The following is a 17,228-nucleotide window of genomic DNA, read 5'->3' on the forward strand; positions in this document are numbered from 1 at the left end:
CGCTCCCGGTGCCCGCGGACTCTCGCGGTGCTTGGCCTTCTGTTGGACACTGTGATACTAGTACAATTGCCCCTTTGTAGAGCCTTGCCTGGAAATATAAGAGGAAAAGAAGTATTGATCAACAGCTAAACCCATCGCTGCAATGCATATTTGATTATTTAATTAGTAGTGCAACAGTCCACGGCATGATCTATGTGGGTCCAGGACAGCTTATTTAACAACATTTTACAAGTAGTATCATGAATAAGATTTAATTCTCCCGTTCCTGCTGCTGGGGAAAAAGACAGCTACATCACCTACCAGCTGTCTTATTGACAAATTATTATCGCTGGCGGCATAAAAACATTCAACAATGAAAAGAGACACCTAAACAAGCCTTGTAAATAATTCAACAACCTCTTTAATTGCGTTGGGTAGACTGCTTATATGAATTACTCCCTTCTCTTGCGACCTCCTGTTACAATATGCAATGCCATATTGAACAGTTATGACTCGAAAACACAATGTCTAGACTGCACAATCCAATCACTTTACATGTGCAAGGTCATTGCCTTGATGAAGTTAAGTGCATGTGTGTGAAATTGTTTTTTTTCTCCTCAAGAACATGGGAGCCTGCATCATTTATTTTTGTTATTCAACCATGAACAAATTGTTCACACTCAAGGTATAATTCCATGAAGATGCCTAACAATAAATGTTATGCTACTCTGGGGATGACATATTTGCTATGAACAAATACATTGTGCTCTATTTAATATGAAACTAAATAAATCACTTATGAGACTTGTTACTTCAAATCCAGTAACAGTAATGAACTAGATGGCAGTCTATATTAGGTAACATTTATTTTTTATTGGCTAAGGACATCTTCTGCAGTATTATTGTGTTGCATACTATTCAAATTTCTAGTGAATCCTACATTCTTCAGGCAAGTGTAATAGTGTTAAAACCAAACAGGTCTCTTTTCTTCAAGGGATTCGGAGATGGACATGCTTTTTTTCCTTTCCAGAATCATTGCAATACTCTGCTCAGGGTGCTTTTTTTTCAGCATTCGGGATACCATTTTTACAAATATTTGTAGGTAGTTCTATCAGATGCACCCTGGTGTACATATGGACGGACTGCACAAATGTGTGATTTCTGTTTTTTGTAAGGCAAGATGTCTATGTATTGTAAATTGTATGTTACTTGTTATATTTGCAGGGTAAGCCAGAGTCTGACTGCCACTAATACTCAGATTTTCATGTTTTGATCATCTTTCCATGACCTCTCATACCAAATAGAAATCAGCTTTAATTATTTGTTATAAAGCATTACATTTTGTACTGGACAGGTGTCCTTTGCAGTTGGTTTAATACAGGCCCAGTATTCTAGATGGCTGTGTTTTCAAGCAACTGTTGCTCGTTTGTCCAAACAGGTTTGTAGCAACTCAGTCATGACATTAACACCGCAACCCCCTTTTCTGATTTTGATGAAGACAGCACTAGGTCCTTGAATCTCAATTCATTGTTTAATATTTCTGTTCATGTTGACATTTTGATGCTGTTCAGGCAATCATTTGGCAGTAGAGTACCAATCAATTTCTAGAAGTTTCATGTCTCAACTTGCTATTCTGATAGATAGGCGATTAAAGTACTTTTTCACAACAGATGAGAAATTTATCATGTTAACCAATTGCAATGGTTAGGAGTAAGACCTACATTGCAAAGTTAGTAAACTACTCCGGAATTGAGATTTCCAGAATTCCATAGACTTCAGGTCGAGTTTTTGACTTATTTAGTACCTCTTATTTGGAGTACTACCCCATCATCAATCAATAGCACTATTACATTATTTAGTAAATAAAGAATATAAGCATTTGCACGCTTTATTTAAAAGGATAGTTTTAAGTGTGTGTGAATTTATATGTAGGTTTCTTCTTCCAGGTAAACTACCAGTTCTTCTATGTTTTCTTGCCCACGAGATCCAATATGTAAATATGATTTAGTTTCATAAAGTGCTTCAGTTTCTTGCGTTTGTGGAATAATACAAGTTATTCCTGCATCTACTGGGTTGGTTGCTTGGTGAGAAGGCAAATGTATTGTACTGTTCTTTTGAATTGTGATGTCCTTCTTTGTGTCCCCTGTGTTAGAATAAGAGTTTGTTTCACCCAAGCTTGCTGTTGCATGATGCGGGGGAAGGTTTGTTATTATTTCTGTGTGTATTATATTAGTTGCTGAAGGTGTGGATAGCAGAATTGTCCTGTTCTCTACACCAGTGTTCATGGTATCAAGCTTGGAAGCTTGAATTTTCAGCTCTTCTCTTCTCAAATATTCTAATACTTCTTGCCGGAGAAGTTTTCTTCTAGTGTTGTTAAAGATTTTATGATTTTTAATGTAGTTTTTATGTTTGATTAGGTTTTTCCTAGTGAGCTCAGTCATGTTGGGTTGTTTCTTTCTGAACATTTCTTCTAGCATGTCATTTTTTTGATGGCTGCTTAGCTTGTTCCTTTCAGATAGTATTTCAACATAAACACAGCTCCACATAAGGTCGATTTTCTTCCTTCGGTCCCAGTTCCGGGTTGGCTTGTTTTCAGATTCTAAGGAGTTCATTTCCTGAAGCTCATTATTTTTGTTGCCGCCATCCATTTCATGGTTTACTTTCGGATTTGCTATGGAAGATGCAACATTACCATTAGATTTTTTTGCTCTCAAGTGCGTTCCTCGATGGGCCACTAGTTCAGATTTTTGAACAAAGGTTCTGCCACATTCACATGCAAATGGCTTTTCTCCTGTGTGAGTTCTTTGATGGGTAATTAAATTAGACTTCTGAGTGCAGCTTTTACCACACACTGTACAAGTATATGGAGTTTCATGCGTGTGTGTTCTTCGATGAGTACGGAGATGAGCACTTTGTTTGAAACCTTTCCCACATTCAGTACATGTGTAAGGTTTTTCACCCGTGTGTATTCTTTGATGACCATGAAGATGTGTTCGGCTACTGAAACTTTTACCACATTCTTTACATTTATATGGTTTCTCTCCTGTATGTACTCTTTGATGAATAACAAGATGTGATTTTTGACTAAAGCTTTTTCCACATTCACAACATAAATATGGTTTTTCTCCTTTGTGAATGCGCTTGTGTATAATCAAGTAGGATGAACGACTAAAACTCTTTCCACAATCAGTACAGGTACAAGGTTTATAGCCTGTATGTATTTTCTGGTGTCTATTCAATGATAACAACATTGTAAATCTTTTTCCACATTGGGTACATGAATATGGTTTTCCTCCTGCGTGGGTTTGCTTATGATTCATCAGAGTTGATGACTGAGTGAAACTGGCTCCACATTCAAAACATATATGTGGCTTTTCACCTGTGTGGGTTCGCTTATGAATCATAAGATTTGCTCTCTGACTGAAGCATTTGTTACATTCAGAGCATGCAAATGGTTTCTCTCCTGTGTGGACCCTTTGATGGATGATGAGATTTGATAAATGATGGCAATTCTTCCCACAGTCAGTGCATGTGCATGAAGCTTTTACTTTGCTTCGTCGCCGTCGTCGTCCTTTACAGCTTGACGATTTTCTGGTGTCCCTTTTACGGCCAGTTGTTTGGATTGGTTTGCTGCTCAGATGTTCTCCTTTTTTTCTGGTCAATTTGTTCTGTGTCATGCAGGTCTCATTAAGACACGGACCAACATTGTCCTTGGACTTTCTTGCTGTTTTCTTTTGGGCTACCAGACCTTCATCACATTCTTCATGAATCTTTTCAGATTTAATCATAAGTTCTGTTTCTGTGCAAGTCAAAAGACAATTAAAAAAAAATGTGTGGTTACAATTGTTTAATGCATATATCACAGGCATACAAGCATTGGGATATAGTATTTTCATCAAGAAATAATAGATTCTTCTGTTATGAGAATGACATAGGGTAAAACTATGATCCAGAGTGCAGGAGGATCTGAAAAACCTTGTGTAGACTTGAAAAGAAAATGTAACACATCAGATTATGCTAATTTATTTAAAAGAGTTTATGAAAGCGTGAAAAATAATTGAAGGGTCTATTTTAATGGTGCAACGTCAAACTCAAATGTCTCCCACCACTAACATCCCTCCTGCTTCTTGTATCCACCCTGAATTTATTGGGATTAAAACCTGCAACCTTCGGATCACATTTAAGTCCTCCGAGAAGTCGTTTCAAGTATTGTTTTGCCAAAACACAAAAGTTCAATGAACATTATTCAGGTACAGAATTGATCAGAACGATGAATAATTTTATCTCCCAGGACACCTTTATTGTTCCATGCAGTAGAAATGTTTATTGTGGAAGAAATCCATAACAAATGATACATACAACATTTAGTATACCAATAATTCACTAGATATTTTCACAGATAAGATAGGTCAACAAGTGGGCTCTTATTTGTTATGAGTACCTATTGCTTCTCGTCGGTCCTTTAGGACCATGGTATACTGCAAAGTTTTACCTCTTATACTCAAATTCCGGGCCAGAAAATTACCAACTTGTTTCCGAAGTTTGGCACAAGCACAGAAATCAGACACTCCACCAAATCCTGTGCAGCGGTGACAATAGACTTTTCCCATGTTAATGATCAGATTATGGTCAACCTGGCTGGGACTTGGAACCATCTAAAGACTTGGATTTTGGGCAAGCTGACTCAGTAAATCAGTAAATCAGTTGGCCGGTCAGGGTTCTCCTATCCTGGTTCCGTCTTGTCCTGGTACTCCAATGGCACAGACTGATCTTATGTCAAATAGTGAGCCGATGCTAAATTACATCACGCCTTACGGGGCATGGATGAACGGATCAGGTTGTCTACCTACTCTTTCCGCATTGAACTCTGTTCTCAGTGCTTTTGTATCTCTGTATGACAATTTCAGAGACCACCCTCGGCAGGTGCTGAACGAGGTGCCGGTCCTGGCACACTGTTTGAGAAATTGGCAAGCATGGGTAACTACAATTGTAGTGTGGCATTAGAGTGGGTCCACCTTCTAGTACGGATCTAGTAAATGCTAAAGGAGAAATGGTCACAAAGGACTTAAAGGTTGGTTCTGTTATTAAAACTCTGGTGTATAGTATATTGAGGGGGGCCTCTTGGTAGACAACTCTGTGAGGATGGATTGGAGGGGTACAACGGGTCCCTTTGCGGCTCAGAGACGCACATGCTGAAAGAGGTCCTTTCAACTCCACTACAGCGGGTAGACAAGTTGCGGCTCACCAGTTTTTTCTGGTATAAGAAGGAACTTGGTTTAAACAGATCTAGGGCATTGACATTTTTTTCTATTAGCGCCAGATCAAGGATTGGGCGTTAACTGTCATTTCCCATTGGGTCCATTGGCTAATAGCGCAGCGCTAATTGCGTCCAAAAATTGACATTTTTACAGCGCATTTACCACCGGCTTGAAGCTGGCGGTAAATACTGCCAGACTCGCGATTGGTCGGACCGTTAAATTCGGTGGTGATACAGTTACCGCCACATTTAAAGGTTAACGCCCAACTCGTGATGACCCTGGTTGTCTCTTACGTATGACAAAGACATTGCACAGGCGAAGAAGCAAATGAGATTGGAGTTAAGACGTACTGATGGTTTAAACTTGGTTTAAACAGATGTAGGGCATTGAAATTTTTTGATGATGTAATGAGAATTATCTCATCCCCGGACATAGATGGAGTTGAGTTTTGTAACCCCCTTCAGAAATTACATATGTATTTTAAATTTTGTCTCACAAATGATATTCGATACAATCTTGAAGGAGTCTGGGGCTCTTCGGTTTGAACCAATTGAACGTATGCATAAAGGAGGATCAGATAACAAACAGTCCATCAGTTTGAGGGGAAAAATATATTGGTCTTTGTAAATCACAGTGGTCGGGGTCCCAGGCAATTTTCTCAACATATTCGCTCTCAGAAATTTCCTGAGAAAAATTGTCTTGGCTGGTGGGGGTTATTCGAGGTTCAACAAATTGTCAAGGTTCTTTGAAAAACATGTAGAGGCTCTCCCAGCTTCAGTATAAACTCTTGGAATACAGGGGGTCATGCTCACCTTTGAACTAATATTGAGGCGTGAACTAAGACTACATACCTTTATTTTCTTACAGGAGACTTGGCTTACCAAATGCCCTATATTAGAAGGTTATCTTGTGTTTGTTGAACTGGCTCAAAAAAGCCTCCCCTCCATAAGATCTTCTGGTGGTTATAAAGTATCGTCAGGGATTGGCGGTCAATCAATTAGTCTCCTCCCTTTGTGGTGCTTTATTTATCGAATTATCGATGAGTAGAACTTGGATGTTTTCTTACATCCTTTTGATTAATATCTATTGGCATGAAGGAATTTTGAGTTAGACACTTTCTTAGCACAAATTGTTACAGACTGAAACTTGCCCATAAGGGTTTGGCCCTGTTAGTGGAGGACCTTAATTAGTTTTGCCCCTCGATTAAATCTGATGACCTTAAGCAATTAAGTCTCCCCAGATCAGGCTTGATGGATCAATTTGCCAAATGGTCTATTATGTTGTCATCATTGGGTTTGTAAATGTTAAAAATGGTTATTCCCGGGGACATCCTAAGACAGGTAACATGGCATAGGGAATCGGTCTAGATAATTTCTTTGTTGATCAAATTTTGTTTGAAGACTGCAGAAGGATGTGTATATTGCCTGCTGACTGGAGTGACAACCATATGTCGTGTCTAGAATTTGATCTCCAGGTAGACACAGAGGTTGGGGGCCACAGGCCGTCCGTTAATAACAGTGGTAAAAATTGTGTAAAATGGAATGATGGGTCAATTGAAGAAATGAACTAATGGTTAGAACATCTTATGAATGGAAGCTCTCCACCTTTAATTTAGTGACCTTTGAGCAGTCTATGTAAGATATTGGGCCTCATCACAAGTTAGGCGGTAACCCGGAGGTATTACCGTCCGCGCTAATTGCGTTACCACCAACTGGTTTGGCGCTATTAGCGCCAGATCAAGGATTGGGCGTTAACTGTCATTTCCCATTGGGTCCATTGGCTAATAGCACAGCGCTAATTGCGTCCAAAAATTGAAATTTTTACAGCGCATTTACCACCGGCTTGAAGCTGGCGGTAAATGCTGCCAGACTCGTGATTGGTCGGACCGTTAAATTCGGTGGTGATACAGTTACCGCCACATTTAAGGGTTAACGCCCAACTCGTGATGACCCTGGGTCATTGGGTCCATTGGCTAATAGCACAGCGCTAATTGCGTCCAAAAATTGAAATTTTTACAGCGCATTTACCACCGGCTTGAAGCTGGCGGTAAATGCTGCCAGACTCGTGATTGGTCGGACCGTTAAATTCGGTGGTGATACAGTTACCGCCACATTTAAGGGTTAACGCCCAACTCGTGATGACCCTGGTTGTCTCTTACGTATAACAAAGACATTGCACAGGCGAAGAAGCAAATGAGATTGGAGTTAAGACGTACTGATGGGTCCGCTTTTGATAAGGAGACTAACATTGGGTGGAAAAAGAAGGTTAAGATGAGATATAAAAATGACCTGAAGTGCCGCTGTGCACACATTTTACAATGGGGCATTGAATATATGTTGGGAACATTAAAGAACAAAAATACAGGAGCTTTCTGGGAAACAATTAATAGGTTTTACCACGGGCAGGTAACTAGGCAGATAAATGCAGTCTCAGAGGAGGATCGGGTGGATCATTTTTGGTCTCTATATTCTCATGAAAGTAGCTCTGTGGAGTCCTTGGCTAAATGTGGTGTAGTTGGCACCAATAAATGGCAGTTGGAGACCAGGAAAGGGTTATGAAAGTCCTTCATAAAGAGAGTAATTCCAGGGTACCGGCCCCAATAATCCCGCCAATAATTTGTTAAGAAGGACCCGGTTTTGTGGTCCTTAGTTTTATATATCCTGTTCAGGGAAATTGTGCATGGTGAACGATACTCAGAGTCCTAGAATACTGCTTATGTAATATCTATGTTGCTACGACCGTTCCAAAGAATTACCGCCCTATTACCATCTTGGATGCGGATGGTTAGGTCTTTGCATCCCTCTTATTAACACACTGGAGTCTTGGACTATGAATGTTGGTAGGCTGAACAAATGTTAGAAAAGCACACATCGCTATTCTTAATGGGATGATAACCAGGTGCCTTCAGGACTCTGCATGGTCTGGTAAATATAACTCAATTCGCACGGTTAATAGATTTATCTGCCAAGTTTGACAGTTTACCGTCATTTCCTTTGGTCTAAATTAGCCAAATGGAAAATTCCTGATGGACTATTGAAATTCATTATTGTGTTACATGATAGAAGCTCAATCCAGGTTAGATTAGACCAAAGTGGCCAGCTTTCCAGAAAAAGAGAGACTCGTTCAGGTTTGAGGCAGCGGTGCATTTTAGCCCCCTGCCTCTTTAACTTTTGTGTTTCTGATGTGGACGAATATGTAGATCCTGTTTCATTAGCCCCTCCAGGGAATGGATAGTTTGGCATTACCTGGATGTCTTACGCTGAGGATTTCCTTTTATTTGATCATATCCCAATCGGCCTTCTGAGTCTTTTAAGTGCTTTTTCTGAATTTGCAGAGGTTAATTCTTTTGGAATAAATGCAAAGACGACTGAAGTCATCCAGTTTACTGTTTAAATACAAATGGTGGCTGGAAAAGAAAATATGGATGCTTGTAGATAACTTTCTGTATTTGGGTTTCGCTATTTCTATTAAACCTTACAAGGTATACATGGAACAGCAGTTAAAACAAAGGTCTCTAGTCCTGTCAAATCAAATGATCAAAATGAACCAAAAGGTACAGCAGATATTCACTAAGCCTTCCCTGAAATTTAAAGAGGAGTAAGGTGTCCCAAAATTAGTGTAGGGGGCAGAGCTTCTCTGCCCGGATGCTTTGAGCTTTTTTTTTGTTGAAGGCTATAGGCAATCATTTGGCACAGGGTGTTAAGAGTGTTAAATACTTTGCCAATTGAGGCAATTCGCTTTGAAATGGGGCTCGTGTCTCTGCAGGTCAGAGTAAAATGGAGGTTATTAACTCTGTACAGGAGTATACTAAATGCTGCTAGTGACACTTTATATGAAGAACTGAGTAGGGCCCTGCTTGGAAAAAAAAAAAAAAAAGACTACCTTAGTAGCGGTGGAAAATCTATGCGATTCGATCCTTGTGGAAGTAAAGTAAAGACGGAGCTGGAGGTGTTTCCTGAGCAGGTAAAGCAATCCCTTTACCAGTGGGACTGGGACTCCACTATTAGTAAATTACGTATGTTTCTATCCATGCAACATCTGAATTGGGAACGCAAGAAATTGGAGGTTGTGGCCCCTTACCTGAAAGAATTACCGAATCATTATTATAGATAAGACTTTTGTCAATTTAGATGGAATTTAATCCTCATGGGGTAAATTCTGCGTCGCTCCCCAATTCCTAGAGGATGCCCCATGTCGCTTTAGCAGGGAGAAAACAAAATTGTAAACAATGAAGCACATTGGTTTACTGTGAAGCTCTAATTGCAAAGCACCCTTTTTTTTGCAAGATTGTAAAGCAAGTTGCATTTATGGATGGCAATTCATTTTGGTTGTACTGTCTAGGTGGTTCTTCTACCTCAATATGTATTGCAGTAATTGTTTATTTACGAAGTTTGAACCTGTGTTTTAAATGAAAGATAAGTTATGAAATTTCAATTCGAACATGTGAAAAACCTATGTTTTCCCACTCCCGAGGGATCTTCCAAACAGGTGGCCAGGGGAGGGCCATTGCTTTTCGATCCCGACCCTAAGGGAGGACTAGCGAGGAAGGATTACCTGGGTGGAGGGTCGAATGGGGAGAGATTACCCGAGGGTGAGTCATGGTATCCCCCTTTCAAACAACCCCCTACCTGACCTCCCTTCAGCCTGTCAGCCAGATCCCTGGTTTCCCCAGAGCCCTCAATGCTTCTCCCATCTTAATAACATTAAAATGGAACACATACGCTCAAAAGGACTTTCTCCTTTTATGAATGTGCCTCTAATGAGGGCAGGCGAGGGCAGGCAGTTAGCTACAATCACAAACACATGAATCTAATTGAGAAACTTAAGTATAAAAGGTGGAACCCAGATTCACAAATAAAGGACGGGTAGGCAAAGGCAAGTCTTTTCTCTTTGAGAAAGAGAGCAGGCGACATCGTGAGCAGCTGAGCAGAGGCTATTGAGAGCTAGGCTTGAGGGAATGGGAGGCAGACACACTACAAGGCTGCAGGTTGAAGCAGGAGAAAGCGTGTCGAGGAAGACTTGTCTCCAAAAAGTTGGTTAATCACTCCAAATGTAGTTCCAAGAGATTGCCTATTTCCCTGCGACAGCAAAGCCACCCAGGAGGGTCTGAGGAGCAGTAGGGGAAGAGACCCTGACATCGGATGAAAGAATCGTAAAGGACATGTCATAATGTACAGCCGGGTTAGTTCAAAGTGATGAGAGAGCCCAGTTTGTAACAACATAAATGATTACAAAGTTGCAAGCAAGGTTACGCGTAAGAAGCACGACGCGTTGAAAGAAAGCTTAGATTGTTTTGAACTGTGATGAAACAAAGTAACAGATTGGTCCTGTGGATTACTGCATTGTCGAAAGTCTTTGTGAAATGCAAAAGTTAAACAAAGTATCGCTGAGGTGAAAAGCGAGTTGAACAAAGTTAATGAAAGTGAAAGCCGACGGGGAAATGCTACGGAAGATAATATTGAGTGAAACAAGATCCCGATGGGGATCGGATGAAACGGAAGTGAGTGATTAAATGAATGGACTAGAAAGTGGAACTTGTTGGGGTGCTTAAAAAACACATTTGAGACAGAGACAAGGAAGTAAAACTTGTTGTGGTGCTAGAAGGCATGCTTGAGGAAAGATTAAGAGTATAAGAAATAAGTTAACCAGCATGCAACAATATCAGAGTGGTCAGGCATGGGATTAAGTTAAGCTGTGCCGTATTCGACATAAACCGCATGTGGAAAGTAGGAAGATTGGGCAAGGGAACCATGTTTATCAAGATGATGAAATATTGTAATGTAAAATACTAGAGTTGAAAGTTAATGAGTAAAGAGGGTCTAAGCTCTGGTGAGGAAAGCCAGAAAGATCCACCCAGGAACATTGTTAAAGTAGAACTGTGTTATACTAGAAAGCATTGAATCAGGCAAGGGAAGACCGAGAGAAGGCTCAAGTTACTTACCTGTAACTATTATTCTCCAGCATGGAATCACATTCTCTTGAATTTTCCACGTCGTCAGGCTGGGGATCCTCGGTAAAAGGAAAAACAGTTTCACTTAACAACTGTATTTCTCCTCTAAACCAATCACTGTCCTCTAGGCCATACTACCTCCATCCAATGACAGTCCTCTCCCTAAGCCCTTCCTCTGGCAGAAATCTTCAGATTTGTTAAGCACATAAAGTGGCAGTATGACCAAGAAGAGCCACAGAGGGGTCAGAGTGAGGGTTCGCATTTGAATCCATGCCAGACACATGCTGGAGAACAGCAGTTACAAGTAACTTAAACCTTCTCCAGCATGGGGTCTGGCATGGATTCATATGCTCATGAATAATAAAAAATACATGCCAGTCTCCTTGTATGGAGGGGTTTTGAAGACTCATGCCTTGGGCGATGTTGGAGCAGACGTCCCACCATCCTATCGCCTGACGGAACTCTGTGTTCATAGAGAGCTTGCCCGTGAATCTTCCGGACGCCCGAATCCAGCGGATTCTGTAGGGGTCGCATCTGCAACCTGCAGAGATGTACGAGGTAGATAGATGCAAGACGACATCATCCCCAGTAACGACTTGATGGCACGCACCGTGGCCATCTTCGTTGACGACAGCTGTTGCACCTTGAATGGCTGCTAGCCTCTCCTCCGAGGGCAACGCCAGACAAGACACTGTACTGAGTCTGGCACCTAGGAACAGCGAGTTATGCAATGGCGTCAAGCAGGACTTCGGGTAGTTGAAGAGAATACCAAATCCGTCAGTAGCCAGACGGTCAGTTACGTGTGTCTGACGGCCAGCGCCCACGAGCGGGCGTGAATCAGCTAGTCGTTTAGGTACGGGCATAAATGTATGCCCTGTAGACGGAGATGGGCAGCCATTGGTGCCAGGCATTCACTGTTGGGCCCGACTTCAAGCCGATAGGTAGGGCCTTGAACTGGTAGTGCTGTCCCTGCACTACGAAACGTCCAATGTTTCTTTTGAATGGGGATGTGAAAATAGGCGTCCTCCATGTAGAACGACATCCCCCGGTCTTCTGTCTGACTAGAAAGTATCTGGAATAGATTCTGGAGCCCGAGAGCAGTTAGGAAACCAGCTCCATTGCCCCTTTTTGCAGCATGGCTTGTACCTCTTCCTGAAGCTGAGGCATGTGCTGCTCCGGACGGGGACCCAGGTTATGCAGTGATAAAATCGCGGCAAAAATGTCGCCTATACAAAGAAATCACGCAAAAATGCAGTGGCTTGACCCAGTAAAGGTGTACCTCATTATACCATTTAAGAGGAGCGGGGGTGTCCCCGTTCCCCTTAAATGGTATAATGGGTCGGGGGGTTGCAGGGGTGTCCAAACCACAGCATTTGTGCCGCAATATTTTGAAACCACAGCAAATATTTCTGCAAATTTAACACATGGAACTGGAACCAGAGGGATCTGCAGAAACCTGCGTTGGAACTCCAGAGTGTGTCCTTGGGTGAGAGCGTCTAGCACCCATCTATCGGTGGTAATCTTTCTCCACTCGCTGACAAACCTCGTCAGCCTGCCTCCCACCGGGTGCACGAGTGGGGGCCTGATGTCCCGGTTGGGACAGGCTTGCTTCGGCGCTAGCGCCCTGCCCTGCGGGTGATGCTGTCCTCCGCTACTGTAGGCCTGGGAACACCCTCTGTAGGATTCTTGGTTTGAGGATCTGGAAGGCTGTCAGTACAATGTGGAGAATCCTTTCGAGGACCTGTTCGACTTTCCCCTGGAGGAGCGATAAGACGAGCAGTGCTGCTGGAGAGTGCCCAGGGAACGTGCCGTCTCTGTATCCGTCTTGATGGCCTGGGACGACTCATTGACGGCCTTCCCAAACAGATTCTCTCCATTGAAGGGCATTGTCCAGCACCTTCGCTTGGACCTCCTGACGGAAATGAGTGGCTTTCATCCAACCTTGTCGATTAAGGCAGACACTGTTCCCCATTTGCCGTAACTCTGTGTCAGCGATGTCCAAAGCCACTGTGATGGCGTGATCCAACGCCACTTCCCCTTCCTGGATGAGAGCGAAGGCATCAATCTTCTGATTGTCAGGAGGAACTCCAAGATCGGCCCCAGCTTGTACCACAATTCTCTGTAGTACCTGGCCAGGATTGCCAGTGCGATGGCCCCCTGGATAGTGGACGCTGCGGTGTAATTCACCTTCTTTCCCCCTCACTGTCCGGAGGGACCGAAGACGGGTTAGCCGACCGTTTCCTCACGGTCGCCGACACCACGAGTCTGGCGATGGCTGCGACCTCAGGCACTTGGGTGAGGAGTCTGGCACCTTATATTTCTTCTCCAGCCTATTCAGTTTGGCTTGAGCCATGCAAAGGTTCTTCATGAGGGCCAGGCTCTCCTCCCAAACATTGTCCAGAAAAGGCACTGCCATGATAGTCTTCCTCTTGTCCTTGCGCCTTTGATACAAGAAGCTCCCCCTTCTTGGTTTCCTCGGGCACCAGCTGGAATAGTTTTTAGGCCCTGGTGATCAAACGATCCCACCTTGCCCGGTGGGGGAATCTTAGGTGGAGCATCGAAATGCAGCGATTCACCGTCCGCTGTGGCATGGTCTTCGACATCATCCGTCATATTGGCCGTATCCGTCCCAGTGTCTGGGTCTGGGTCTGCTGGGGGGTGGGGGGGTGGCCTGAAGTGGTGGAGGAGGCTCAAATGGGGGCGTCAGATGACGCTTCCTCTTCTTTGCTGGAGGCTCTTCAGGGACTTGGGGGGGCCCAGGTATCGGAACCGGAGGCATCCTCAACTGGATCTTGGTGTGCAGTGTCGACAGAACATCCAAGGAAATGTCCCTCGGCTGAGAAGGCAGAACAGGAAAACTAGGCCCTGGGCCACCGCAGCCGTCCTAGTCAACGTCCCTGTGGACCGTATGCAAGGAATCTTGATCTCCGTTATCCGTGGACGAGACCTCCATGGTCTGGGCGACGGCCTGGGAGGGCCGTTTCGGGGCCTCAACTGACACATTTTTCTATCCTGAGGGTCTTGAACCGTGACCTGGGTCTGGCAGAACAGGAAAATTAGGCCCTGCACCTTAGTCGCCGTCCTCTTCAACCTCCTCATGGACCGCATGCAAGGACTCTTTATCTTCGTCTGTGGATTAGACCTCCATGGTTTGGGCAACGGCCTGGGAGGGTTGTTGCATGGCATCCTCTACCCCCTCTTTTTTCCCCCCTGCAGGGTCTTCAACCGGGCCTGGGCTGGTATCACACCTTCTGGCAGTGTTGCGCCTTGGGGCAGGGACACCGAGCCGTGGGAGCTACCCTCGTAGGATCAGAGCCCTTAGCTGCTGTGGTAGTAGCCGTCAACAGAGTCGCTGACATGGTCTTTGCCTGTGCCGGTTGAACCTGCTTGAACTGCGCAGCAGCCTTCTCCTCCATCTGCGGCTTCTCGGATTTCTCACATATTTTAGCCGGGGTGGATGATTTCCTCTTTGAAGCGGTCTTAATGGTAGGCTGGCAATGGAGCTGCTGGCTGATCGTGCCCCATCTACTTTGGGACCCGCTTCCGCAGCGAACCCGGCGGACTTGGATTTTCCGCTCCCACGGATGAGGTGGCCTTAAAGGACTTCGCAGACTGCTCCTCGGACCGGCTGGTCCTGGGTGAGGCATTACCCTACTCGGAGCACGAGTCAGAGGTTTGGCGTTGAGCAAATGCCACCAGCCTACAATGCCCGTCCGTCGTTTTCTTGAAGATATCAAGGCATACCTCACACTCTACTTTCTTGTGGTCCGGGTGCAGGCAGTAGAGGCATTGAAGGTGCTTGTCCTCCACAAACATTCTGTAGCCGGCGTTTGATGCAAGCCCTGAAGAGGGACCTTCCCTCCTTCTCGGTCATGGTCGGAGGGCGAGAAGTAGACCCAAGAGGCCTTGTAGAATCTTTGATTTATTTTTGCCCTTTAGGGGAGTGGAACTTCACAGGCAACAGGTCCCTGCTGTCGGCAAATGAAGAAAGGAGCGCAAGGGCTTCTTTTAAACAAAAATAAAACTGTTTCGGTCGGAAACACGGAAAAACATACAAATAGCTCTGAGAGCAAACTCGAGGACTCCCAACACTGAAGCGTGCAGTAACAATCTGAAGATGGCTGCCAGAGGAGAGGCTTAGGGATAGGACTGTCATTGGATGGTGGCAGTATGACCCAGGGAACAGTGATTGGTTTAGACGAGAAATATAGTTTTTAAGTGAAAGTGAAACTGTTTTCTTTAACCGAGGATTCCCAGCCTGACAATGGCGAATATTCATGAGCATGTGAATCCATGCCAGACTCCATGCTGGAGAAGTACATGAACTGTGCCGAGTAAGAAAACTATTGAACTGCCTTTTTGTGAATTATTTGGAACTAACTGAACTATTGGAGATGACGAGTGATTCATGGTTGGGGAAGGAGAGTTGAGAAGAAACTATGACCATCCTGATTTTAGAGACACATGTACTTTATCCAATACTCTACACATTGTTAAGTTAGAGCATGAAGGCAAGCATAGGTTTGACACAGACAGATTCTTTGCTTTTGAAAGACAGACTTTTGGACTATTCTTTCTTCTTTATTTTCATGGTCGAGACTACTCCCATTTATTAGGGCAAGTTAGGCATTCTTCAAAACCCATTTTTATAAATAAAGGTTTTCGAAACGTGTATCCTTGTGTCTGTCTACCTCTGAGCACCATGCCAGTTTTATATGCCTTTTTATTAACTTTTTTTTTAGGGTTTGGTAGAACATGAAGTGTATTTTAATAATGTATTATTGTAAAACAATGCTTATGGTGTAAATTAATTTGATGATTTCAAGAAATGCATTGATATTTGGATTAAACTTACTTTTTTACTCTGGTATTGTAAAGGTTGAAGTTTCTTTAACCATATACAAAAGAATTTAAAAAATAAAGTTAAGGCTATCAAATCTAGATTTCTCAATCGCTAAACCAATTTCATTAATACAAAATTGTTACTGAGTTATGAGTATTACGAGTTAAAATAAAAGCCACATCAAGAGGACATAATGAAGTGAGAACTATAGATTATTTTCATTCAGTAGACATTCAATGGAACACAATCGCTATTCTTCACAGAAAACAAGTTAACCTTTGTGTTGGCAGACCTGATTCTATGCAGCGCAATTGGCACCACACAGTGACAATATCTTTCTTTCTTTCATAGTAAATCACTGTGGGGTCATTGTGGTTGCCTTTTTGCTTGTCTCTCAAAAATGAAAGCAATAAGATACACAAAATACAAATTCCTTTATTCACATGGAAGCGTTCTCATGACAGTTAACCATTTGAGTTCCGTGCCGTCCGCCCGACTACAACACATAGGGGCCCATGAGGGAACTCAATCTTTAAGGTCAGCAAACGTGTTTTTCTACATGGTTATTGGTTATGTACAACATAAACAAGAAGACATTTGCATAAAAATCTAAATTGGACACATAGGATACAGTCTGACTAGGATACATATTGTTCTTGTACTCACTAGATATCGGGAAACAAGAGTCTCATTAACATTTCTGCAGTAAGGACACAGTGTATATCTATCACTGTCCACCAGAGTCATTTTAATCCTATTGTCAAATTTACTAAGGAATCCTTTTCAGTCTTATTCCCACTTTTATTATATTTCACTTAAAATATTTAAGACAGACATGGTCCCTATATTAATGTCAGCTATGATTCTCAAAAGTTAAAATTTAAACACATGTGTCTCTAATTCAACATTGGGCATTCAGTACGATGTTCTATTTGAAAAAGTAGTATTTTAATTTCAATGGACAGAGACAGCACATGCAAGACCAACACCATTTTGTTTTTCTCTATATTTTTAGTAGCTACCTTGCAGGGTTTAATTGGTGAGAGTTAAGAGTCATTTAGCTCCTAGCTATAGCCTACGACATCCTGTTTGGATAGGAACCAACATCTACCCAACTGGTTTTCAACTGGTTCCAAACAAACCTACCTCAGGGACATCCATTCTCTGTGTTTTAGGAATGTGTATACGTGAGCATTAG

At 42.9% G+C, this 17,228-nt stretch overlaps 1 protein-coding gene across 1 annotated transcript in view; it reads right to left on the bottom strand.

Annotated features, from left to right (window-relative positions):
• Window positions 1-377: 377 nt before the first annotated feature.
• LOC138447637 (zinc finger protein 35-like) overlaps window positions 378-17,228 on the bottom strand; it is a 79,574-nt gene continuing 62,723 nt past the window's right edge. Inside the window, exon 3 of the mRNA XM_069603844.1 lies at window positions 378-3,778. Within this exon, the coding sequence (XP_069459945.1) occupies window positions 1,902-3,778 (1,877 nt within the window). The 3' untranslated portion in view covers window positions 378-1,901. The remainder of the gene's footprint in view (window positions 3,779-17,228) is intronic.

This window comes from Ambystoma mexicanum, chromosome 3q, assembly GCF_040938575.1.
Source record: "Ambystoma mexicanum isolate Mex_15411 chromosome 3q, UKY_AmexF1_1, whole genome shotgun sequence".
Taxonomy (NCBI): domain Eukaryota; kingdom Metazoa; phylum Chordata; class Amphibia; order Caudata; family Ambystomatidae; genus Ambystoma; species Ambystoma mexicanum.